This window comes from Muscardinus avellanarius, assembly GCF_963383645.1.
Source record: "Muscardinus avellanarius genome assembly, chromosome: 1".
In the NCBI taxonomy this organism is placed as follows: Eukaryota; Metazoa; Chordata; class Mammalia; order Rodentia; family Gliridae; genus Muscardinus; species Muscardinus avellanarius.
Window position 1 is genome coordinate 208972731 of NC_137786.1, and position 27900 is coordinate 209000630.

At 40.2% G+C, this 27900-nt stretch overlaps 1 protein-coding gene and 1 pseudogene across 2 annotated transcripts in view; one reads left to right on the forward strand and one right to left on the reverse strand.

Annotated features, from left to right (window-relative positions):
* Positions 1–901: 901 nt before the first annotated feature.
* Positions 902–27900, reverse strand: part of SLC1A2 (solute carrier family 1 member 2) — a gene marked incomplete at its 3' end in the record, with an annotated part of 144885 nt that continues 117886 nt past the window's right edge. Inside the window, exons 9-11 of the mRNA XM_080695578.1 lie at positions 19920–20054; positions 5643–5874; positions 902–973 (exon numbers count right to left, since the gene is read on the reverse strand). Coding sequence (XP_080551704.1) covers positions 902–973; positions 5643–5874; positions 19920–20054 — 439 coding nt within the window. The remainder of the gene's footprint in view (positions 974–5642; positions 5875–19919; positions 20055–27900) is intronic.
* LOC308268913 (centrosomal protein of 19 kDa-like) lies at positions 21985–22457 on the forward strand (annotated as a pseudogene). The gene has a single exon. The product of its transcript is annotated as a centrosomal protein of 19 kDa-like (transcript).

Sequence of the window (27900 nt, forward strand, 5' to 3'; positions counted from 1 at the left end):
CAAATGAGAACCTTATAGATGAAACAAAGAAAATAAGACATAGATCAAACAGTCTCACTTGATTTCACAGTGTCAGATGAGTGCAACCCAAATATAATAAATTTGAATATATAAATCTGGTTAAAATTTATCTCAACTGTGCTCCCTTAATTTTGCCAATATATACAGTGGTTATATGTAAAACACTTCCTAATCCATCATCAAATTTAGAGAAAATTATGACACATATTTTGAAATCTCAACCATTATTCCAACACACTATCTAGAGTAGGCAGAGGTGCGGTGGGTTCTGTGATCAGCTGCGATTAGAGCATGGCTCCCACTAAAACTCACTTTGAAACATTTAACATAAAGAGTACACAAAAGTTGTCAGAGTCCCCTAAGCCACACGCTTGTTTTTAGTCAGTACATGTGCTCACTCTACAGGACACTGGAGGAGAGTCATTCTAGAGGATTCTAACAGGATCTCTGTGCGTAAGAAGGCAAGATATGAACACTTTAAGGAATAACATGCCGCATGTATGTTCATTGTCCCAAGTCCCTGGAGTGTACCACACTGCTTTTGTCACATCCCCTGGGAGAAAAGCATCCACAGCTCTACATCTCGAGATAAAAAGGAAGCTGGGAAGAACATGTCTTCAAAGTGATTTCTCCAGCAGCATCCATCCGAACCATAATACAAGTGAGAAAATTAGACGGTTATGAAGCGTTATTTGGCAAAGACGCAGCACCCTGCCTGACATCACAGACTCACAACAGCTCCTCTAAGCCTCAGCTAACAGATTAAGTAAACATAGAAGTATATGCATTTTTTTTCTTTTTAAAGAAAGCTTGTTTATATCATCTTTTACCATAATATACGCTGGGGAGTTTATTCAAGAATTTGCTGAGAGTCATGTCCTTATTTTTCACGTTTCCAGGGCTCTTCCTCAACACTGCAGTCAGCTGACTTTCCGTTGGCTGCCAGAGTTACCTGAAAATAATTATCATCAACATCCAGCTTACAGACCAGGAAGCAGAAAAAAAAAAAAAAACAACCTTGGGTTATGTGGAGAAGCACTAGATCCAAGGTTAAAATATATGACTTAAATATGCATTTTCAGTGGAATTTCTTGCAAACTTTGAACCAGTCTTGGTATTCAACTTGTGAATTAACTTTGAATTAACTTGCGAACTAACTTTGAACCAGTCTTGGTATTCAACTTCTGAATGAACAGATTTGCATATGCCTTGAGGGTATTTGGGGACTACAGATGCTTTGCAATGTAGGATGAACACTTTCATAGTTTTAGGGTATCTCACTATCTATAGACCATCACACAATAACACAGTGTTTATAATATAGTGAGTGCTATGTGCTACTCCATACAACCATAGATAAAAACAACCCAGAACTAGGTAGCTAGTTCTACTCATGCATGTCAAGGGTTCAGTTGCAATGAAGCCAGGTGAACTTCATACATTTCATTCCATTTGTTTTGTTTTGTTCCATGCTGGGGATTAAATTGATGGCCTTGCACATGCTAGGCAAGTGACCTATCATTGAGCTAACCCCTTAGTCTCTATTCAGCTATAAAATCAGAATCACAATGATGTGGCTGTCTCAAATAAGCAATCTTAACTTTAAAATTTTTTTAAAGGTGAGAAGGAGTAAAAGCCTGAAATCAGTGATGAAATAATTCAAACTATTTCAATGCAGACATTGAATTAACCAAATTTAATTCCAGACTGTCTATATTATTCTTCCCTGGCTCAAAACAAACTGAACCCTTCCACAGAATTGGAGGTTTTCTCCTCCACTTCTAAGTAGTTTTCCTAGCTTACCTTCTGTCTGTCTGTCCTCAACGTCATGTGCAAACTTAAACCCACGACTGATATTCCACATAATGGAGAGACTGGATTTATGGAAGCATTAGAATATGGAGACATGACAAATGCAGCAATGTTTGAAAGAAATCTGACCTTTTTCTTACCCAAGTGGAAGTGAAATGCATGCATCATGAGACACCACACGCTAGGAACAGAGCCAAGTGCCCTTCACAAACCAAGCAAATGGAAAGCAAAACACGCATCTCTCTCGTCCCCATTAGCTACCCCCACCACTTTTTAGAAAGTTCATGCAACTAGCAATGGCTGCTCTACATGCAGTTATTCCAATTAAAATTAAAAAGCTCTTGCATATTTTCAAACTACTATTGCCAGTCAAGAATTAAAAATAGACCAACATGATATATAACAATGCTTGAAGTGGTTAAAGTTTTGACCAGAGCTTCAGCAAATTGGTTTCCCCTTCAGTGAACAGTCAAAAAAGACTGCCAGGGACAGACTGTCTGTCTGGAGGATTTTGGCTGTTGACTGTGACCTTGAATGTCCTTATTTGGCTCTCAGTGATGGACCAGATCAATAGCAGTGCAAAATTATCAATCACAATGTGATGCCTTTGGAAGAATCTGACAGCACTTGGGGTAAGTGTTTCTTTTTGTTGTTGTTTTTTGTTTGTTTGTTAATACTGGGGCCTATGTTTCAAAAGTAACTGGGAAAGGAGTTTTTCTGGCATTTCCTTTCCTGGCTGTATTAAAGAAAGCTGGAACTCTACTCCCCAATCCAATCTACCTCTTTCTGGCCCAATCACCTGGGTAATAAATAAAAAAAGCCAAAGGGGAGGCATTGGCAGGAAGCAGCAACACCTTTCAAGTTGTTTTTTAAACTGAGAATGAGGAATACTGAGAAGTGACTAGAAAAAATTCCAAATGAATGAATAAATGTGGCCTAGATGTTATAAAAAGAGGTGTATATTCAACGTAACTGACCTAGAGTGAACAACTTGTCTCCCTCATTAGAGGCTGAGGACCACCTCACCTTCAGTAAGCTAAACCCAGTTACTTCATTCCAAATGCAAGCAGCTGAAGTAGCCGTGACACTGTTTTTAATCCTCTTCATGATCTTCTCAGTTTCATCAGTGGCTACCTGAACTCTGATTAACAAATGCATCTGCAAGTGGGGTTAGTTGGGTAGTCCATTTTATAAGGAGATTGAACAACTGTTTTATGAAATTTTCCAGCAAAAAAAAAAAAAAAGTTGTGTGGAAGATACCATGAAATCAAGAAGCTAAAAGGATGCATTCATAAAAATATTTATTGGGTACCTATATCATGCCAGACATTGTTTTAGGAGCTGGGACACGGTATTGAAAAATGGGGACAAGTTTTTATCCCTCACAAGCTTACTTCCTTGTGATGGATATAATTCCTAAAACTTTAGAGTTCAAAATGTTTTGCTTAAAAAAGTAAAGCAAGCCGGGCGTGGTGGCGCACGCTTGTAATCCCCGCGCTTGGGAGGCGGAGACAGGAGGATGGCGCAGGTTCGAAGCCAGCCGCGCTGGCGTAAGAGACCCTGTTTCAAAAATATAAAATAGGTCTGGGAGTGTAGCCCGGAGGTAGAAGGGCTTCCAGGAACCCCAGTACCACCAAAAAAAAAAAAAAAGTAAAGCAAATTTCTCCCAATGTCTTTTTTTGGGGGGTCTGGAGATGAAACCCCGGGGCATTTGACCTCCAAGCTACACCCCTTGCCCTGTTTTTTATTCTTTATTTTGCTTTATTTTGAAAGAAGGTCTCACTGAGTTGTGGAGGGCCTCACTAAGCAGCTGAGGCTGTTCGTGAACTGCGATCCTCCAGTCTCAGCCTCCCGAATGCTGGAATTACAAGCGTGCGCCACCACTCCTGGCTCCCAATGACTTTCTTTGAAAATAAAAATCCAGGAAATCTGAAACATGAAGACATCCCCACCAAGGCCTGTATACAATCTTTTTGAAAACACATTCTTGACAATATTAAGAAACTTTTTAAGAAGTTCCAAAAGAGCTGCATCATAGGTATTTAACCACTAAGATTTTTCTTACTTGCAAATGTAAAATGAAAATCACTTATGGTGATTTCATGGTGTCTTCTACTATGTTTCCTAGTGTGTCAAGTCTTATCTCCTTAAAAACACTGCACATTCTGCCAGGCGTAGTGGCACACGCTTGTAATCCCCGCGCTTGGGAGGCAGAGACAGGAGGATCGCGCAGGTTCGAAGCCAGCCGCGCGCGCTGGCTTAGAAGACCCTTTTTCCAAATAAAAATGTAAAAGTAGGTCTGGGAGTGTAGCCTGGAGGTAGAAGGGCTTCCAGGAACCCCAGTACCACAGAGAAAAAAAACCTGCACATTCTTTTGGCTGACTTTCAGTGCCTAACAAAGGACTTTGTCAATAAAGACTTGTTGAATGATAAAAATATAGATGTCACTGAAATGTGGTGGAGACATTCAACTAAACCTTACAAAGCATACAATAAATACTTGTTAAATATAGTATAGAGCCATTCCATGAGAATGTTGGTCCTTGTTGGTTCAGATTAACTTTTTGATGGCAAATAATTTATCAGTTCACTCAGATGTGAAAAACATTAACGTTCTAAGAGAAAAGATTATGTCTTTTGGCTACATATATTCTTAAAAACATAATAATTTTGGTTGAGTCAATTAATTTGTAAAATTGCCTTTTGATAGAAGGCCCTTCCTAATGTGTATGAGATCCCTGGCTCACCCACACATGAATCTGATATAGAAGAGAAAAACAAAAGACTGTGGATGGCCCGCTAGAATTCCAGAACCATGATACAGTCCTGTAAAGAGAATTGCTTCTGTGTCAACACCTTTAGTTCTTGGGCAGACATCATGGCACATATTTAGAATGACCCAGATGAACAGGAAGAAATTAGAAATTAATTGTGATCTTATCAACAGGAGTCAAAAAGGTACTAGAGGTCTATACTGGGTCCAGACTGCCAGGTTGCTACATGAAATCATTTTAGCAAACCAATTCCAAATTGACTCTGCTCACTGCCGGGGTTTTCCCAAGTTTGCTTTACTCTGGTCACAATACTCTAACAAAGTCAGGTTAGTTACAAAGAAGGCTAGACAGAACCCATCAGGCTTGAAGACTTGTCACCCAACAGCTTGGAGGAGAACCCAGAACATTCATGCTGCAGAAAAGACGGCGTTGCCAGACAGACTGTGAGATCCACTGTTTTTCAAAAGACTTCTCTGGATAACTGTTTTGAAGGATAGTTATTCTTTACTTAAAAGTGCTTCCTCACTTTGGGGGTAAAAGTTTCTTTTCCCGCAAAAATAATTAAGAGAAAGGTAGCTGAGCAAAGCTATGTGGGCACATTTTTTGTCAATATATGATATACAGCAAGGAAGAAAACTCATGATATTTAAATCAAATGGTATTTTCTTGGTGTTTCATTTGATAAATAGAATATTTGCAAGCCAGAAAAGCTCTAACACCCCAAAATTATTGGTCAAAATGGTCAAGAAAAGCAACCATATTAGTGAAGTGGGTGGATACAGGTGTCAGAACTGTCGTTCCACATCACACATACAAAACAAGCAGCAGATTGGTTCTTTTAGCATTAGACTTGATTTCCTGCCATGTTAGACATAGCGTTAGATGAACTGGGACTCATAGAAGCTGGGGTTACATGGTTATTTTTCTTAAAATGAAAGTGATGATAATGGATGCAGGGCTTTGTGTTTGTTTTTGTAAGAAGTCGAGCATGCACTACTATATACAGGTCTCGATATCCAGGAATGGGAAAGGTACCTTGCACTCGTCTACTATGACAGAGTTGTGTGCAGCATAGACACATTGATTAGAGTTGCTTTCCCTATGGTTCTTCATGTCATCGTAAATGGACTGAGTCTTGGTCATTTCGATGTCTTCGTGCACTCGGTGTTGGGAGTCGATGGTATCCAGCTCAGACTTGGAGAGGTGATAGACAATCCCAGCCCCAAAGGAGTCACCCACAACGTTGACTGAAGTTCTCATCCTGTCCCTGAGGCAAAGAACAGAAGGAGGGTAATGAGGAAGCAGTATGATTTGATGGTTGAAAGGCCAAGGGCTATAGCAAAAGAGATTTAGGGTTGAGTTCTGGATCCATCTTTTCCTCTACTTCACCTGGGGCAAGTTATTTAACCTTTTTAAGTTCTTTCTTTGTCAGCTGAACATAACAGTCACATGTCTCTCATAGGCTTGTGTAGAAACTAAGTGAAATAATGTAGATAAAATACTTAGCAAAATGCCTGATGAAGGGTAGACAACTGATCAACAATAGAAAAGTAAAAATAAAAGGAGGAGAAAAGAAACACAGAGAGAAATAACACGTCCAAATCTCAAAATTAATACGCAGGCTCCAGACACATCGGGTTGTGCCAAATAGTTTTTCCTAATTTAAACTGTTCTTTGAAGACTGTATGGTACCTCTGCTGATTTTATTAGTTCTACTGAAGAGAATAAATGAACTATGAACTCTTTTATACAAAAAATATAGAAGATCCACTTTTTGTAAACTAATCCTGCATCTCCTTCAGTCTCTCAGGCCCTCAACTCTGTAGAGAGGTTGGATAAGAAACTGGCCACAGTTTTCTTGTTCATCAAGAATTTTTGCAGATTATTCCTGGAACAAGAAAGCATTAGGAATATCTTTCCTCGAATCTTGTATTGCAAGTTCTGACTTGAAATAATAGGGGGGAAGAGGGAAAATCTCTAATGCACATGATGTACTTTAACAAACATATCAATATCAATCACTAAGCCAAAAACGAGAAGGAAGGAGGGGGAGGCAATGGGGTGGGAATTGGGTAAGGGCTAATTGGGTCATGTGTGCATGTATGTCTCCCCCATCTTGTATCCCATTAAGATATAGAAATACAATGCACCAATAAAAATTAAAAGTAAATAAATAAAACTTAATAGCTCATGAATAAAAATGATCAGAATTAAACTCCAATCCTTGAAGGCATCTCTTCATCTTGAAATGTTCTTGCCCCTTGTCTTTCCTGGAGTATCTGCCTGAGGCTGATAGTGATAAGGTCTTAAGATCATCAGTAATATCATGCACTTGAAATAATCTTCTACAAAGCCACAGTGTAAGAGTATGAGGTGGAATTCATGATAGTCATCAAGAAAAAACATGTTTGCAGTTACGAGTATGAAGTTCTGGTGTGCTAGTAGAAAGTAGGGGAACTATACACAACCATAATGTACTGTACAGTTCAAAGAGCTTGAGGAAAGGATTTGGAAAGTTCTTGCATACAGAAATGGCAAATTGGAGGAAGTTGATATAACCTGATTTTTTTGTGCATTATAGTCATAAATCTTAATGGGATACAAGATGGTGGAGCCATACATGCATACATCACCCAATTAGTCCTAACCCAATTCCTGCCTTGTTCAACCTGACTTAAACATTATGTAATATACACATATATTGGAACACATATATGTGGTACCTCATTAATATATATCTGTACTTATCAGTTAAAATAAAATTTAAAAATAAAAAAATAAGATTCTAGAGGTTACCTGACTTGAATTTAAATACTAAACTTGCCTCTTACAAGATAGACAATTCTGATCATGTTAACATTTGTAAGCCATAGCTGTCTTATCTATAAAAGTAAAGTAACAGAAATGACCGATACATGAGATTTTATAATGATTAATAACATAACAAAATGTTTGCATATTTCCACTCAGAAAGAATTCAAAACATTATTTAATATCTAATCCATGCTTTTCATATTACTATAAATTTAATCAAGTCAATTTAAATGTTTTATTTTTTGGCAGCTCCCAGGCATAAATTTCAAACATGCCTAGCTAAGCTATTCTCTTTCCCTGAAAATATTAACCCTGTTATATGGCAATTCCTATGAAACACTCCCAATTAACAAGCTGTGTTATTTTCCCATTAGATAGTTGTGGTCTAATTTGAAGCTATCCAATTATATAGGTTGAGGATCCCAAATTTAAAATTTGAAATGCTCTAAAATCCAAATTTTTGAGCAGCAACATGATGCCATAGTGAAACAAATTCTGTACATGACCTCATGTGACAGATCACAGATGAAATGCAGATTCACTAAAATACTGCATAAAATTAGTTTCAGGATAAAAAAAATATATATGTATATATAAGGATATTTATGTATATATGTATGCATACATATATTATACACATATATGAAACATACATAAATTTTGTATTTTGACTTGAGCTTCATCCCCAAGATATCTCATTGTATATGGAGCAAATATTCTAAAATTAAAAGAAAACACCCTGGTCCCAAGTATTTCAGATAAGGTATACTCAACCTGTGTTTTCAGTCCTTCCTGGTAAATTTCCAATATCCTTGACCAACTGTCAAATACTGCTCAAGTCTTCAAAATCAACATTTGGAATGCCTATTGATCTCATGTTCCAGACAATCTGCTTTATTAGAACATAGATGACCCAAAGGTAATGTTGGTGGTGGTGATGATGATCTGACAATGATAGCTAACATTTATATCATACTTACTACTTATAGAAATGCATGCTATATATATAATCTTAATACATACTATAATTTTATAGGAAATATTGTAATTCATAGGTATGTATGTATTTATTTATTTACTAGGGAATGAACCCAGGGGCATTCGACCTCCGAGCTATATCCCCAGCCCTATTTTGTTATTTTATTTTGAAACAGGATCTCCAAATTGCTGAGATTCTCCCTAGGTTGCTGAAGATGTCCTTGAGTAGTGATCCCCATCTTGGCCTCCCAAGTACTGAAATTACAGACTTGTGACACCATGCCTGGCTTGTTATTCACATTTAATATATGAAAAAAAATTGAGTTCTGGAGATATTAAGTGCCTTCCTAAAGTCCCACATCCTAGTAAACTCAAAACAAATTTGAATATAGGCAGTTTAATTTTAGAAAGTAAAAGTTGATGGATGGCTATAGAGCCAAGTTCAGAAGTTTACGACTTTATCCCAAATGTACTGAGGAGCCATTGAAGAGAAAGATCATGTTTCTTCCATCATGAGGAATAAACATGACTAAAAGACTGAGGTCAGTTAGTGAGGATGTGGTGGGTATGTAGAAAAATAGATTTAATGGAGATTCGGAGACAGAATTATAGGACTTGAGGACTGATTGGTTATAGGAAGTACAAAAGAAAAGAGTCAAGGGTCCCTCCCAGGTGTCTGGTTTGGACAGCCAGTAGCTGCTGCTGCTACAGGTGAAGGCCTGAGTGGCTGGAGTAGGAAAAATTCTGACTTGAGTGCAAACATGTTGAGAGGCACAGGATTAGTCAAAAGGAGATGTCTCGCAGGTGCCTGAGAAAATAGGCTGATGGTCCAAAAACACTTCTGAGATGTAGGAGTTAGGTACCATCACGTAGCAGTGGTCGTGAATGCCACAGGATGTATGGTTAACGCCTGGAAAGAATGTAGAGTGAGAGTAGAGGCAATCTAGGCTAGACCACCAAAAGCAGCCAGCATTTAAGAAGTGAGCAAAGAAATAAAGGCTTATGAAGGTGGGACAAAAGCAGGATAGTATAGCATTTCATAAGTTAAAAAAGGTATGTCTAAAGGTAAGTTAAAAGGTACATATAATGAACAATGCCAGTTATTTCATAGAGGTCAAGGAAAAGTGTCTTTTATTTTAGCAACAAAGAGGCCACTATTGACCTGCCAAGGGCAATTTCTATCCTGACGCAGGGACAGAAGCCAGTTCACCATCAGTAAAAAGTTGTGAAGGAGAGGGTTGGAGATATTATGTAAAACCACCCTATTTAAGAAGATTGATTGAGAAGGCGAGGAGGGGAAATGGTGATCAAGAATTTTCAGTTTGGTTTTGTTAAAAGAAGTTAGAATAATTGAACGTGTTTAAGTTCTTTTATTTTTTCACTTATTTATAATTTATTTTTAGGGGGACAAGGGGTTGAACTCGTGGGTATTCTATTTCTAAACAACACATCTAACCCTTATTATTTTGAAACAGTGTCCCGCTAAGATGCTAAGGATCTGGCTAGGTTGCTAAGCCTGGCCTCCAACCTGTGATCCATCTGTCTCAGCCTCCCCAGTACTGGGATTGCTGGTGTGTACCACCTCAAATGCGTTTAAATTCTAATGAGATGAAGATGGTGCCAAGGCAGAAGCTAAAGGAATGGAGATGAGGAAGTAACTTATGGAGCGAGGTCCCTCGAGAGGTTTGAGAGAATGGGTTCCAAAGTGAAGAAGGTGGCCGTATCTGTTGGCAGAGGAGCTCTATACCATCACTACAGGAAAGAAGGCGTAAAGGGCCAGTGCATGCACAGGGATTTCTAAGTGAGGCGGCAGCAGTTCAAGGAGACCTGGTGAATAGCAAGATGGTAATTTGCATTAAACTGCAATATCAGAGTCCTTGCATGCCAGGTTCCTCTGCCACAGAGCATACTAGGAACATGCCCAGGATGCCTAGGATGTAGTTAGGACTATTCTGGATATACCTGAATGTTCTGCAAAGCAGAGCAACATGGGGGCCACCAGGAGAGTGTAGGTATGAGTTAGGCACCATCACATAGCAGTGGCCACAAAGACCAACTCGGGAGAAGTCCAACTCCAGCCCAAAGCAGGATGTGGAAATTTATGGTTCACATGTGGAAAGTTTTGCATAGGCAAAAAATTTCATTTTCCCTCACAATCATCCCTAATCTCTCAGGAAACTCTGTCTTTCATGTTGACCTCAGGAGGTTTTAGGCTTCTTGGTTTAAAACAAAACAATTCAGAGTTCTTGAAGCATCTTTGAATTTAAATGTGGTGTGTCATGACTTTAAGAAGAGGATAGGGATGAGGAGAAAACCTTGTATTTTTTTTATGGGTCTAGAGATGGAACCCAGAGGCATTTGACCTCCAAGCTACACCCCCTGTCTCATTTTTTTTATTCTTTTATTTTGAAACAGGGTCTCAATAAGTTGCGGAGGGCCTCACTAAGTACTGAGATTGTCTGCGAACCTCGATCCTCTGGTCTCAGCCTCCCAAATGCTGAGATTACAAGCGTGTGCCACCATGCCCGGCTTAAGAACCTTGTATTAAGGGACTTACTAGATGACACAGCCATCCTTTAAGGGCTACCAACCCTGAGACGACACTGAGAGGGGGCTTCACAGTTATTTCACACTGAGTCACTGGGCTTGGCTCATTGAAAGAAATCAAGAGGCTCTGTCTCTTTTCCCTCTTATTCTAACTATTCTAGCAGGAAAAATTAGAATTGTCAGAAAGTCCTGGTTCTCACAGAAAAAAAGAGCTGAGGGAGCTGGAGTAGTCACGATTAATCTGATGCCTTGTATTGAGTTGAACCACATGAAATTTCTGATTTCATAAGTCTAAAAAGGTCAAGTATTGGCAGTTTCATATCATTTGACTTAATAGAAACAAACCATAGTGTCTGGTCTCAGAAGGTAGGGTGTTGAGACATTGTCTTTAGGGGTACAATGTGGCAGAGAAGTCACTTAAATCTCCAGGTTGGGGAAGGCTGGTAAAACTCTGGGTATCAGAGAGCTAAAGCTGTGTGAGTTAAGGAAGACAAGAAGACCCACCTGATCATCTGTCAAGAGTATGAACGTTGGAGTCAAATGTGGTGGCACATGTCTGTAATCCCAATATGTGGGAGGCTGAGACAGGAGGATGACAAGTTCAAGGTCAGCCTCAGCAACTCAGTGAAGCTCTCAGCAATCTAGCAAGATCCTCTTCCTAAATAAAAAATAAAATAGGGCTGGGTAGGGGTGTAGCTGAGAGGTAGAATACTCTTGGGGTTCAATCTCAGTGCCAAAAAACAAAATAAGTGTGACTTTTGAACTCTAGCCTGGGTTGCAATCCTGGCTCCAACAGAATAAGTTACTTAGCTTTTCCCACTTGACTTTCTCTTTAGTAAAATATGGAAAGTACTACCCACCTACCAGCATTTGGAGAAGGTAACGACTGCCCACATGTATTGAGTACTCATCATTCAAGAGTTCTTCCACCAAACTCTGCATATAAAAGGCTTCATGGCACAAAAAGTGCCAAACCATTATATTACTGTTACTAGTCCAAGTATAAGCAGATTAGATCATTTCCTCTTTTATTCCTCTACCAAATCTTGTAAATATTCCTCTTTTAGCGCCTAGAACTCTCTGTTGGAATTTCTTGACCACATTTATTGGATTTTCATTTTTGTTTCTTTTTCTTTTTTGCAGTGCTAGGGATGGAACCCAGGGACATTCTGCCTCCAAGCTACTCCCCCAACCCTATTTTTTATTCTTTATTTTGAAACAAGGAGTCACTGAGTTGCAAAGGGCCTCATTAAGTAGCTAAAGCTGCCTGAGAACCTCAATCCTCCTGTCTCAGCCTCCCTAGTACTAGGATTACAAGCATGAGCTACCACACCCAGCCTTTGATTCGGTTTTTAACCTTAGTACTAGACCCTATATTTATTGAGAGCTGAGATGATGTTTTATGGTCATCAGTATCTGTGGGAGATTGATTCCTGGATCCCATATGAAATCAAAACTCATAAATGCTTAATTCTCTTATATAAAATATCCTAGTTATGCTATACTGTTTAAGAAATAATGAACAAAGAAGTATCTGCACATGTTTCATTTAGATACAGCTTTAAGAAAATATTTTCTATCCATGGTGGATTGAATCTGATGATGAGGAAATCAACGGCAGGCTGGCACAGGGCAGGGTGGGGAGAGTTGGGCTGTGTATGTGAAGGAGGCAGAGTGGGATGTATTGTTCTAGCTGGGAACAGATAAACTCTAAGTAAACAGGTTTTCATTTAGCAAAACATCAGGCTGGGTATTTTAATGGTGAAAAGTTAGGGTGCAAGACAAACCAGGAGGACAAGGGAAGCACAGAGAGCCCAAACTTCTCTGAAGATGAAAAAGAGAGGGGATCTAGAGAGCTGAGGGAAACCCCAAAGAAATGGAGAACAGGGAGACATGGCAAGCAGGGTGAGGTGAGAAAAGGTGGAAGTCAGGGGACATCCCTAGGGTGGAGAATGCTAAAGGACTTAAAGAAAAATAAGAGATGCCTAATATTAATGTTTTAATTCCTGAGCTACTGGGCATTGTTAGCAGTGATCACAGTGCTTTATAGAAATAACATGAGATTCCATGGTAGGTGCAGGAGACATTTTCTTTTTATTTTTCTTACTCTTCTGAGCTTTGGCCTCTTCCCCCTCCCTGAGCACACATTTCTTTTGTGATATATCAAAAATTAATTTTCTGTGCAGAGCAATAGCCCTATCCCATTTCCTTGATCTTCTATTGTACAATCTCGAGTCAGGGACATATTGGTGGGGAGGGAGAAACTTGCTGGAAAGAGGCCACATTCCTCAGTGAAGTTGACCTAGAGTGGAGATAAGGAAGAATATAGAAATGAAGAGAATTCAGTGCATGTGTAACGAGTCCAAAGACCGAGATGAACATAAGTCCCTAAAATCTTCACAGATACGGCAGAGGTAGGAATTGGTCTTCTTTTCCACTAGCTATGGAGTGGAGGTTAAATCAGTTACATGTGTGTGCATCACATACACATGATTAAAGGAAAGAAAGCTGATATTGGCAAGCCTGGATCATCCAAGGAATATCCAGCTTACCTGGGTTTGAATCCCAATCCAGTCATTTAACACCCACTATAGCAGGATAAGTTATGTCTCTCTGAGCCTCAACTATAAAGTGAGTACAATATTATTAACTGCCTCATAATTTGCTACAACTTTTAAGCAAATGCATGAAAAGTGCTTAGAAAAATGTCTGTCATTGAAAGGATACTCACTAAACATTAGCTATTAATATTTCACATTCTTTCAAAGTATTTTCACCAAATGGAACAGTCAAAGAGTTTCCTTTAAAAAATGTAGAGGTGCTTATATGCCTACAATCAGGGACTTCTGATGATTAGAAACTTCCTAAGCAGGTATGGTGGTACATGCTTGTAATCCCAGCATTTGGGAGGCTGAGACAGGAGGATCACGGTTCACAAACAGCCTCAGCTACTTAGTGAGGCCCTTTGCAACTCAGTGAAACTCTGTTTCAAAATAAAGAATAAAATAGGGCTGGGGGTAGCTCAGAGGTAGAATGCCCCTGGGTGCCATCCCCAGTACTATTAAGAAAGAAAAGAAACTTCTCTATCTCTAGTCCATTGCATCACACCGCCTGGGAACCTATTAGAAATGCCAGTTCCTGAGCCCCAATTCAGACTTCCTGATTTTTCATCAGATTTTGGTGCACACTAAGGTTTGAGAACCAAAGCTCTATTCAATCTAGAAAGGGATATTATTAGAAAGAGCTTCTGAGCCTTTCCTGCAGGGTAGAAGCTCTTCAAGTCTCTCCTCTAAGTGCCCTCTCAACTGCGCTCTCCAATTAGCAAATGTAAGTGCAGAGAAGACTTCACCAGCAGAGTCATATGTGAGAAGTGGGCCACAGGTCCACGTAGATTTCACCTTACTTTGCCTTTCCTTTTCAAACTAGACCCCATTATTTATTACCTCCTCCTGGTACTGGCTCCAAGTTTTCATTCCATCCTGTCTCTTTCAGAGAGAGAGAGGATTATCAGTGAGGTCTCTTCTATTCACCAAGGGGTCCCTACACAAATGGCTTCTGGGACCTAGAAGAAAGTTCTGCTTTTAACCAGTCTTGCCTGTCCAGAGCTCTAGGTCTCTGGCACTTCTCAATGTTCTGGAATCTTAGATTTTGCCATGACATTTAGAGTAACTAAGCCTGCACACTGAAAAGTATCCAGGGCATCGCGGGCAGGAACGAGGCTGGCTGGTAACCAGTGGTTGGCAAGCACCCTGACACATGAAATGTCACTGAGGTCTTTGTTTAGTTTTAAACTGAAAAATTGCTAGAGTTATAAAAGCATACAGACTTTGCCTAAAGAGGAAAAAAGTCCCCTCTTTTATCTTTGCTTTTCCTCCACAAACTCCTTTTCTAAGGAATGCTCAACCCTCCCAGCCCCCGCACTCCTGCCTTGACTCAACCCCACCCCAGTTTATACATGGACAAGCCTCCAATAACTATGGAGCTCACCCCCAAACAACTGCTTGTTTCCAGAACTCCTCTTGCTATTGAGAAAGAATGTGGCATCATTACTAATTCAAAGCAGACCTGACCCAGCTATGGGCTCTGCTGTCCATCTTCTCAGGGTCCTCTGCCCTTCCTTTTTCTCTTCTTCTTAAAAGGAAGGCTCATGCTTGTTTGGATACAAACATCCATCACCAGCAGAATCTGAAGTCAGGTCTTAAAACCAGAAGGTCAGTCCAAGGTTGGGACTCTCCCTGCATTCAAGAAAAGTTTTTCTTCCCACTGTACACGTGACCTAACTGAGGCCCAGAGAAGGAGTCACTTGCCCAAGTCCTATAGACAGTAAGTGCAGAACTCAGACCCAGGTCTCCTGCCTCTCAATCTCTCTTTCCCCTAATCCCCACCACCATCTGAGATCAAAACCTCAGAATTAAAGAAGAGCTCTTCATTCGCTCCTTTCTTTCCAGTTCCAGCCAAGGTTAGAGTTTTCTCTTACATAATTTCATCAATTGAGTGAATCCAAATGTACCACCAATTTTTGGTTCAGATGCCTCCCTCCTGATTGCAGATTGCAGCTCTGGATTGATGATGCCCTGCTTTCCTGCACCAGTGTGAGCATGTAAGCACCTGTTTGGGGTGATCCAGGAGGACCCAGCCTTCCTCATCCTCTCACTAACATTTAGGTCAGAAGTAGGCATGGTCCTGAATGTTTCATGAGCTAACTCTCATCCAATAGACCTGAAAGCAAATAAAGTCCCTGATGGCCAGCGTTCACGATGTCTGACCTGCTGGGGCTGGAAGACTTAAATTTTAAGAATAGCCAAGGCCTCAGTCATACCTTCCTTGTCCTGTTTTGACTATTTGTTTTGTTTTACTCCTGGGAATGGAGAGGGGGAACAAAACCAAAGACAGTCAAACAAAAATTCTTTGGTTATTGTGGAAAACCAGGGAAATCTTTATCCACTTACGCTGCTATGACAATACCTGAGACTGGGTGATTTATAAAGAATAAGAGTGTTTCCTCATGGCCATGAAGGCTAGAAAGTCCAAGATGAAGATGTTAGATTTTGCTGAGGGCTGCCACCTTGTGCACCATCACATAATTAAATGTGGAAGGGAAAGAGGGACAAGAGGGGGCCCAAGCCACCATTTATAAAGCACCTGTCCCATCCTCCTGGCTTGACCAGCTCTTAAAACTCCCACATCTTAGTACTGGGAAAGAAAATGAAGTGTTAACATGCTACAGTGAAAAATCAAATTTTGACATGAGTTTTTGAGAATACAAATATCCAGAACATAGAATAGGGGACCCTACTGAATTTGTCTCCCTCCTCTTCCCTGCTCTGGGCCCCTCTGCTCCTCTTTTCCACCAATGAATGGCTTGGTACAAATTAGGAAGTGGCTTGGAGTAGTAGTGCAAAGGGTTCTGAGACTTGACCCCTTTATGTCCCTATTTTCTCCTCTATGAAATATATAACAGAACTCTTTAAAGAAATAAAAACAGATATAAAGACCTTGTAGTATCCTCCAAATATCAACTCCTTTGCCTAGATCCTGATACTACTACTGCATTTTTTAAAATCACTTAATACCATTTGCATGATCATGGGGGCAGCCTTTATAATAATTTATTTATTTATTTTTTGTGGCACTAGGTATTGAACCCAGGGAATCCCACTTCTGAGTACATCCCCAGCCTCATTTCATTTCTTATTTGGAAACAGAGTCTCACTAAGTTGCAAATGGCCTACCTAAGTTGCTGAGGCTAGCTTCAAACCTGTCATCTTCCTGTCTCAGTCTCCTAATTACTGGGATTATAAGCATGTGTCATCATTCATTGCTATAATAATAATTTTTTAAAAGATGAATCTCAGCTGGACATGGTAGTACATGCCTGTAAACTCAGTACTTGGGAGGCTGAGACAGGAGGATCACAGTTTCGAGCCCAGCCTCAGACACTTAGGGAGGCCCTCAGTTTCTGTAAGCTACTGAGTTTCTCTCAGCAACTTAATGAAACCCTGTTTCAAAATAAAATACAGATGATGATGATGGCTGGGGGGGTGTAGCTCAGAGTTAGAATGCCCCTGAGTTCAATCCCCACTAACACACACACACACACACACACACACACACACACACACAGTCTCTAATGGTAGATCTCAGGCCTTAGAAACAAGTCCAAGATGCCGGGCATGGTGGCACATGCTTGTAATCCCCACACTTGGGAGGCAGAGACAGGAGGTTTGCGCAGGTTCAAAGCCAGCTGTGCTGGCTTAAGAGATCCTATTTCCAAATTTAAAAAAAAAAAAAGTATAAAATAGGTCTGGGAATATAGCCTGGAGGTAGAAGGGTTTCCAGAAACCCCAGTACCACGAAAGAAAGAAAGAAAGAAAGAAAGAAAGAAAGAAAGAAAGAAAGAAAGAAAGAAAGGAGAGAAAGAAAGAGAGAGAAAGAAAGAGGAAAGGAAAGGAAACAAGTCCAAGAAGAGACCAAGCAATGTTGTCATAGCAGACAACAGGCCCCCTAGGACAACATGAGTTGAAGAGACTCAAAAAGCAGAGACCAGAGAGGGAATATCAAGTCACAGAAGAAGTTGGAATTGGAGTAGTGTTCTTTGTCTTTCTTCTTCTTGTGTGAAAAGGCCCTGATTGTCACACGGCAGCGGTAAGGTTTGGACAAGTCTATTGAGTTCCCTCTGTGCACTCCATCTTGAAAACACTGCTGAGGTCTTCACTTTCCTTTTCCTGTCCTGCGCATTCCAAGCTCGCTTCACTCCTTTGTCTCCTTCATCCTGTTCTCTCCCAGTTCTTACCACCCATACTCCACCATAGAATCTCAGCTGCTTTGTCTGAGTAGATTTTATAAGCAAGGCTGCCTCTTGGTGCCAAAACAGGGCACAGAAAATAACCACAGTAGCAGAGGAAAACTCCATCACTACCTGAGAGACTGGAAGAGAGAGACAGGAATTTATTTTGTTTTCTCTTCACCTCCCTGCTAAAGGCATGGCCAAAACATTCTCTGGTGATGAGTGAGCAAGCCAGGATGATCCATGACTTCCTTGCAGCTCCCATGGGCTGAACAAATTATGTTCAGGGAGCCTTTGATTTTTAACACGCACTCCACTATCTGCACCAACAACAGGCATATTTTATGGAAAGAGGCCAGGCTTTATTGTAGCTTTCATGGATGTCCTTTGTTCCATCAGCCTCTTGCATTTTTCTCTCTTTGGAAAGGTGGGAGTAGGAAGAAGTTACAAACTCTAGTCCATAAAATGTGACTTCTAGTTCTTAAATTCATACCACTCGCAGAACAGAGGGGCACAAATGTAGCATAGAGAAGATCTGTTTCAACCTCCCTGTTGGAGACCATCTAGCTAGGTTTGTCTATATTCATGATGTGGCAGTGAATCTTCTACACTACTTAAGTGTCCTTCACTAGGAAACAACTGGGCTACATGTCTATGGTCAAGTTCAAGCTTCCCTGCATGGCCTTCAAGGATGTATGTCTTGCCTCATCTTTTATTGGATGCCTTGTTAGTTGGTGCCTTGAGGTTACCTCGGTCCTTCTTGGAAAGAGCACAAACTCCTCACCAAAGTAGAGATTTCTGCAAACAGACAGGTCTCCAAAAACCAAATGAGACAAATCAGTAACAACCTTGACAACTTCCTTGTTTACCATTTCCTTCCCTGAATCATATGTGACTATCTTGATGTTTTTCCCTGACCTATCCCATGACTGCTTTGCTGTTTCCTGTGATTAATCATTTCTTACAATGTTTTGGTTAAAATTCTCAATATAAGAAAGATGCTGGTGGAAAGAGAGTTAGGAAAGATAGTGCTCTTCTCCCTAGCCTCATCAGCCACCTTCTTTCTCTAATAATAATAATAATAATAATAATAATAATAATAATAATAATTTTATTTAAAAATCATTATGACTCTACAATAATTCATGAGAGACTTATAATAAATCAATCAACATCAACAATGTCTGCTATAACATTATTTCATGTATAGGTCTCCACAGTGTAGCTTCTGTGTCTTTGCATGAGATGGCTTTGACTGGAATGTCTGGGTCCCCTCTGCCTACATATTCCTGGGTATCATCTACCTATCAGTTATGACTGAGCTTGGCTCTCATTGCCTTTTGAAACCTTAAAATAGCTATGGATAAGAACATGGGAAGCTCCAGAATGAGGTAGGTCTAAGGATGAATCCCTGTCAATTCTCAAGTTGTTTTGCCTATCTAAGCCTCAGTTTTCTCGTCTATGAACAATAATGCTAAATTCTTGGGATTGTTAAGAGGAAGTAAATGCTTAGTATAAGCAGCTGGCACATAGTGAACAATCAAACTCAGTACAGATTTGCATTGTTTTCTGATAGTCTTCACTTACCCTTTCATGATAGAGTGGAATAGATGCCTCTCTCATGAGGCTTCTATTTAAATGCTAATTTTAATCTATGTTATTGAAGTTTGAAATTATGCACATTAAAATGTGCCCAAAGAGCTTCTAGACAAATATAGATACCTGTGTATATGAAGCATTTCTATCACTTTTTAAGCCTTCCCTGTGCTCCTTCCCAGTTAACTCCCACATCCCTATCTGACCACAGGCAACCACTCAACTCTTTTAACTGCTCTAGATTTTATTCTCTTTTCCAAAAAGAGCTTCATACAAACAGAATCACTTGGTGCCTACTTCTTTATATCTGGCTTCATTCATTCAGTTTATGCTTTTTTGCATGCACCAATACTTGTTTTTTTTAAGTGTAACTTGATTCTACAATCTACTGATCCCTCTACTGGACTCTGAGGTCCTCAGTGATTTCATCTTTTTCTTCTTTGGTTCCTGAGTAAACACTCAGTAAATATTACAAGGAAGGAGGAGGGTGTCCTAGGAATTGGCCCAGGACTTCACAGACCTTGCTACCAGCCCATCCGTAGAGGGCCGTCCTCACAATCCCCAGCAGAATCCTGTCTGCAGGCACTTACAGGAGCCAGTCCACAGCCACCAGCAGGCTGATGTCTTCAGTTGGGAGTCCCACGGCCGTCAGGATGAGGAGCATAGTGACCAGCCCAGCACTGGGGATACTGGCTGCACCGACACTGGCCAGCGTGGCCGTGAGGCTGTGAGAACAGAGAAGGCCAGGTCATGGGAAGAGAAAGTGTCTTGGCAAAACCATCCCAGATAATGTTGAGTTTAAATTTTTCTACAGTCTTAAAATCCCTTTCCCTCTTCCCCCAAGGAATAGAGAAATCTAAAGTACTGAGACCCAAGAACGATGGTCTATTTAGATTCTGCTAAGCTGCGATGAAAGCTTACAAATGCATGAATTGGAGCCTTATCCTCATCATGCTATCCCATTAGCCTAATCTATCACAGGGTTCAATGAAGGTAATTGCAGCTCTGAAAGCAAGCAAAGAAATATTAAAGAGAATAAAACCACAAATCTTCCTTAATTCTCCCACAGTAACACACTGCGTTTGTTTCTGTTTATGCCTTGATGTCTCTGTGAGCACCAAAGTCGCCTGGACGATGTGGCAAGATTCTGAGGAGGTCACTGCCAATGTTAATATGGGAACTAAGGATAGGAAATATCAGACTCAACCGAGTGGACATTGGGGAAGAAATCAACAGACTCCAAATGGCAGTAAGCTTCAGTTGCCTGGATGCTCCTCTATTGGCTGGGATATATATTTTTCAGAAAGAGGGCACCAAGCAATGATAGCAGAATAAAGGGAAGCTTTCTTTCTGAAGCATCTCATTGTCTTTTTTCCAAGCAATGACAGGATATGCCCAACACCATTTTCAAGTCCGTCTCTGGGAAAAGGTCGACCTAGGGTTCAAGTGCTCTGTCTAGACACCAGGGGATCTCTGGGCCCCCAAGCAAAGGCAGCATCTTTTTTCTCCATCTTTTATGGATGCTATTTAAAGAACCTGTCACTTCTCAATGGAAGGATGCTTCTAAAAAAGGGGATTCCTAACTTGATTTTGTGGTTGCTGAAAAGAAAAGAGGTTTGCTTGCTTTGTGGTTATAAAATTCCAGAGTAGACATTCAGGCTCCAAATTGAAAGCCAGCCAACCTCTCAGAGTGTTTCAAGCAAGTTCAGGCCATCTGTGTGATTGAGCACAGAATTCTGAGCACTTACGGTTGAAAAGCACCTGAATTTATCTAATCTTAGATTGGAGGAAATGAAGGCTCCTGGAAATTCTGTGAGTTGAGATGATTTTTCATATCAATATCCCTCCAAGACAAAAGTAAAGATGCCTGCCCTGGGTGTGATTCATAGAACCAGTGTGTGTGCTTCCCCTCCCTACCCACATGGGTCTGTTGTTTGGGTTCAGAGGACTCTATCTTCCAGAACCCATCCAAGTTAGCTGGTAGAGCATGTAGTGGTTCTCAGCAAAATTCTATACTTGAACAATCTGAATTCAAATCCCAACTCTTCCATTTATTGACCACAAGACTCTGGGCAACTTAACCTTTTTGTGCCTTGATTTTCTCATCTGTTAAAAAAAAAATGAGATGGTGAGCTGGGAATGGTGGCACACACTTGTAATCCCAGAATTTAGGAGGCTGAGACAGGAGAATTGCAGTTCATGGCCAACCTCAGCTACTTATTGAGGCCCTTTGTAACTCAGCAAGACCTTGTTTCAAAATAAAGAATAAAAATAGGGTTAGAGGTGTAGCTTGAAGGTATAATGCCCCTGGGTTTTATCCCCAGTACCACAAAAAAAAAAAAAAGGAATGATGTCCAGCCAGACCCTAGACAGGGCTCACTGTCCTCCAAGCCAGCTCCATGCATTCAGGGCTGGCCACCGCCACCACCACAGGCTGTCTGGGGACTCTGGCCTCCTGCTAGGGAGCTCAGCCCAGGATCATGTTGGCAGACTGTGGCTGTAAGCACCTTCCTGCAGCGCCACATTCTGTCCTGGCCTCAGTGTCAACTTAGTGCTTCTCTCTACAGTGTGGTTGAGAAACAACTCTCCTAGCAGTTGTGACTTTGGCCTGCAGGAGATGCACACTGTTACACTTCTTTTAAGGTATATGTGAGAATGACGGGCACTGCCAAGAAATGTGGGATTCGATTCCAGCCTCCGGCTATTATCTTGATTTATAAGAATGAGGTCAAGGGGAATAGTCCAGCACATCATGCCAATTCAAAATTTTCAGATTGCGCTACAGCTGCTGAACAATTGAAGATAATCCATGACACAAGAGTTACCTGGAACAAGTATCCCTGGGGCAGCTAAAGAAGTTATTTACTTTTTTACATGGTTACTTATGGGAACAGAGTTTGGCAGAAATGATGGAACACATTCAACAAGAAACAACCATTGATCCTGAGGAAGACCTGAACAAACTAGATGACAAGGGGTTTGCCAAAAGGAAGAGCATCATGGATGGACCTTTTGAGAAAAATCAGAAGAAGGATGATCCAAATTTTGTTTATGACATTGAGGTTGAGTTCCCACAGTACAAACTGCAGTCCTGTGTTTGGGACACAGAGTCAGCTGACGAGTTCTGATGCCAAACACTTAGTTTATTGGGGTAGCAGAATATCCATGTTCATATAAAGAACATAGATGGGTTCTAGAAAAATCTGTGAAGAACAATAATTATACATGTTGAGTTGTAAAACCAGGATATTTAAATCTGCTATGGAGATATATGAGGAATATAGGAAAAGCAATATAAAAATCTGTAAATCCTTTAAAGGGACTAGCAATCTAACTGCAAGTTAACTCAAAAAATTGTAAAAAGCTAATTAACAGTATTAAGCAGCAAAAAGATCAGAGCTAGATAATAAAGGCTTAAAAAGGTCCCAGTCTAGATTAATACCAAGTAAAATGGGGAAGATTTTTTTTCCTTTAGTGGAGAGATAGAGGACCTTGCCTGGTCCTTGAGATGACAGAATGTGAATAGAAGTTTGCATAGTGACTTTCAAGTTTGGAGTGACTTGAAAATATGTCATTCAAAATAGAAACTTTTATATGAGGATCAGTGAGAATATTCTAGTTTGATGAAATTGGAGGGAAAATGTGGCTACCAGGAAATTATCGTTTATGCATTATGTCTTTATCTGTATTAATGGTGCTTTGTATGTATGTAACTCTGGAGCAGAAGTGTCCATGCAGATGCCCTGTGGCTGCAAGTGGATATCATTTGATGGACACAGAGGAATTCTGCTTCTCTGGGATAAGAAAATGTATGCTAACAACAATTTGAAACCTGGGAACCTCTTTCTCATAAATGAGAGTTTGTAAAATGGGAAATCCACTCATAAAAATGAACAGTAGGCACTGCCCGTTTCAGCCTCTTCATGAGTTCGGATGTATAAAGAGAAGATCTTTGTTTAACAAGGTTATCTGTGCACAGATATATTTGTTCTTACTAGAATATTATCTAATTGGTAGAAGTACTTTGTTTTCTACAAGGAAATTAATATTCATTAAAACTAAAAACTATCACTCTTTCTACCTGTTTATTTCTACTCTTTTTACCATTAAATGTCCCATTAAGAAGGATAATTTGTATAGTACTATCACCAGGTCTCAAGATAGTTGATTCTTATACATATATTTGCCAAACACTGCAAAAAATTTTTCAGAATTAGAAATCCTTCCATGTCTGCACTTATTCTGATATAGATTCAAGTAATTTACTTTAAAAGTAGAACTTATGTAGTTTTCTCTTTTTACTTTACAAGCAATGCTACAGCAAATAATCATGTCTTTTTCTTACATTCTCAGTTTTGTACACATGCAAGGATATCTATGGGATAAATGCTTAAAGGGAAATTTTGGGGTATCTACATTCTAAATTTTAATAAATATTGTTGAGTTGTCCTCCAAAAAAAGAAAGAGATAATGGTATCTCATGTGTGGGGTGTCAGAAGCTTTTGAAGCTAATAAAAAAGCACTTAGGAGAGGCCAGGCATATTGCAACCTCCAGTAAAAGTGACTTGTCATTCTTATCGGGAGATCTGGACAGGGCGAGGCTGCTCTGAAGTGCAAACTTCTCGAAATCCCCAAGATAGCTAGGAAATGGGAATTCTAAGCCATTTCCCCAAGATGCCCAGAATGGCAGGGGAGGGGAACTTCCAAAGTTCCAATGCTCTTGGCTTCTACCGCTCTATTTACAGCCCCAGATGCTTCTGCCATGAGTCACTCTTCTATGTCCCTTTGCACTGTGGTCATCTTATCTTACCAGCTTTTGTTATGTGAGGCAAATCCTATAAAGAAAATTCTTCTTGGGGAGTTGGTTCTCATCACACCATTGGTACCCTCCCCCTCTCATGGGCCGAGTGTCCTTTGTAGCATTCTAAGCAATGGCTGCACAGCTCCTTGGCAGTGATTGCTCTCTGCCCTGTGGCCCCTTTTTGCTTTGCCCGTCCTCCAATTCATTCCTCTAGGGCTGGTTCCTGGAGGCTGTGCCAGGTGCTGTATACAAATATCAAAGCCAAACCTTACAGTGATCCTGCAGCTCACACGCATGGTAATATTTACTTTTACCACAAAGAAACTGTAAGTTGGATGGGTGGAGAAATAGGGTCAAACAGCTTGAACACGATCTGCTGGGATCTGAACTCTTGTCTACTTAGTCCCAGGGCCATGCTGGCTCTTGATGTCCCCAATCTCCTCTCCACCTTGGAAGTTCTATTAATTAATAAACATGGTGAGAATTCTTGGTGACTGTCCTCCTGCATGCAGGGAAAGAGAAGATGAAGAATTTACTTGGAAATACAGCGTCCCAGACTTGGCTATTTTTCTCCAAATAAATTGCAGGCAGTGAACTGCATGTACTCACTGTGGGTCCCCTGGAGGCAGCCCTCATGATGCCCGACAATTCAGAAAGAGTTGACTGACCTTGCCCAGAGGCAAGATTTAAATGGACATGGCCAACCTTATCCTTTACTCGGTGAAAATTTCCATCACTATCATGGTTAATAAAAATAAACCTTATGTAGATAAAATGAAGCAATTCCAACACAACCCAAGTCACTTAGTCACTAATCTATTCTCTCATCTCCAAATTCCCATCTAATAGTGTGACCTTGCTGGGAAGCCACCTTGCCATCAAGGCTGGGAATTAAGGAACCAGAAATCATCTTTGGTTGGCAAAGGGCTTCATTAAGGAACCCTTTCCACCTTTGAGTTTTAAAGCAGTGGGGGTTGGCAATTCAACTTGATATTTGTGAGGACATGATTGAGAAGGCATGAGACTCTGACCTGAAGAGAGTTTACCACCATGAATAACCTCCTGGTATGTACTATGTCACCATTTTTCCTTAATAGCATTGGAGTGCTGCTATATTTTATTGACACCATTAGTAGTAATAATCCTAACAGGTAATACTTACTGACAGGTGACTATATATAAAGCACAATGTTCTCAATCACTCTACATTGAGTGATTGTTGTCCTTGTGTAGATGAGGAGACCAAGGCTCCTCTATAGCACATACATTATAAAGTGGTTGTAAGGGTTAGAGAAATGAACATAGGCAAACCATCAGTATAAAAGTGTGGAGGCCATGTATGTAATGGGTAAAAGCACAGACCTCACCCGTCCACCCAGAGTTAGGTGACCTGGGCTCAGATCATTTTTACCAGGTACATAATGTGACCTTGGCCAGGTTATTTCACCTTTCTGTGCTTCATTTTTCCCACCTATAAAATACAGAATCTAATGACCTATTTTTAGGGACATTTCTATGATTACAAGTTAAGATCTTAAAAAAAAAAAAATAGAAGCACACGTAAGCATTTGGAGACCTCCTCCAGATAACCGTGTGACTTGTTTTCTGACCTAAGTGTCTATCTACTAGATGAGAGGGTTTGACAAGGTAGTCTCTTTTTCAGATGATACATTTATGCTAAGAGAATAATGTGATTTTTATTTGTGTTTTTACATTGTATGTTAAACCTGGTAAGTTTTTATTTCTCTGCTTGCTGACTTAGTTGCCAAACTGAGCTCAGGTGCATATGGGATACTCATTAAATCTTTTGGAATGGTTATAAGGAGAGATGAGAAAGTGATGGTCCAACAAAAATATCCTTGAGCTGGTTAAATACTTCAGAACTAGACAAACCGAGTGAGGCTCCAAAGAGGTCTTTCCATTGCAGTCTCAAGCCAGCAGAATACATAAAGAACATGGCTGTCTTCCAGTATTAATAAGAATACTGGCCAGCCCCAAGTTTGAACTTCTCAGTAATTTCAGCATGTAGAGAAATCAAACATGAATGGACCCTGTCTCTTAGAAGTCTTGACCTAAAGTGGACCCTAGACCACTGTAGGCTTCCCAGCTAATGAACCGTCAGATGAACTGTGAGCTAATCAGAGACCTGATTATCACTAGAATTTCTAAGATAAAGGTTGACAGTGTTGTGTAGGGTTTGAAGTATAGGAGGACAAGGTAGTGTCTTATTCTGAACACAAACCACATTTCCTCTTCTTACTGTACAGTGTAGGGGGAAAACAATAGTGAGTCTATTATCTCCCTTTGAGTCAAAGTCAGAAAGCAGGAATGATGTATTGTTGGAGAGGCTGGATATGAAAAAGAGACTCGATTCATGCCTCTGGCACCCCCAGCCCTAATACTTAGGTTTGTCCTGTAAACGCTCTGATCCTCACTTGACTATTGAAATTAAATGGAGGTGATGACTATCCCCTCTCTTCATGATTGTTGGGCATGTTTGAGATGATAAATGTAAAGAATGCCACATCAGAGGACCAAAGTGTGCGGCCATGCTCATTACAGAGGATTAAATTGTATTTCAGTGTCTACGTCCTGCTTTTCTCAAAATGGGCCTGGGCCATTATAGTGTTTTTTTTAATTTTCTTTCTACTGGAAGAGCATTTACTATACAGAATGTGACCTACTTTCTCCTCTGTTTACTGATCTCATGAAATCTGAGAGAGGAAAGGAGACATACATTGCAGAGTACGAAGGATACAAACTCACTTGTCATAAAGGACTAGACCATGGTACAGGTGACGCAGACCAGGTATAAGTAATGGGAGTGGGGGAGATGGTGGTGAGCCAGAAAGTACTTGCCTTAAAAAACATTAGAATTCTAGCTTTTACAACATAGAATAGGACAAATGAAGGCAGACTTTGATATGGCTTCAGCCCATGAGCTACCAGTCAGTTTACAGCCTCTGAGTATCTTCTTCATTTACAGATGAGAAAATTAAGACACTAAGAGTTGGAATAGAAAATGAATAGGGCCAATAACTAGCTCATTGTTTATTTTCAACTTTAATTGAAGACAGAAATTGTTTTCTGGTTTAATTGAACTCTACTTGGAGTAGAAATGATGACTGTAAAGCCCTTTATTTATTTATTTAGTGTGTGTGTGTGTGTGTGTGTGTGTGTGTGTGTGTGTGTATGATTTGCTGGAGATTGAACCCAAGAACATTCTACCTCTGAGCTACACCTTCAGCCCTGTTTTTTTTTTTTTTTTTTTAAATTTGGGGAAAGGATCTCACTAAGTTCCTGAGAGTCTTCCTACGTTACTGAGGCTGGCTTCAAACCCAATTACACAGCCTCCAGAGTCATCTTACTAGGACATTCTTTGTGATTACAGGTCAGTTGTCTGTGTAGTGCTTCCTTCTTGGTCTTAGGTAGGGAGATAAAATGAGTGTTTGGGGATGTCTTATTACTCAAATTTTTTAAGTCCAGGTGAAAAGTTAGGGTTTGGCCTCATTCGTAAGCAGGAGATGCCAATGCACCTATCTTGCAACTACTGGGATTACAGCTGTGTGCTACACGTCCACCACAAAGCCTTTTATTTTATGCCAATACAACATTGAATGGTTAGAAAATGTTTCCAGTGACTTCGACCTATAAATCAGGAGTTGAAAAGTTGACCTGGCCAGTAGATGTGACCTTTAAATTTATGGAGAAGAAATGTGTTTTAATGATGACTTGGAAAAGCATATATTCTAAATATTCTTAAAATAATG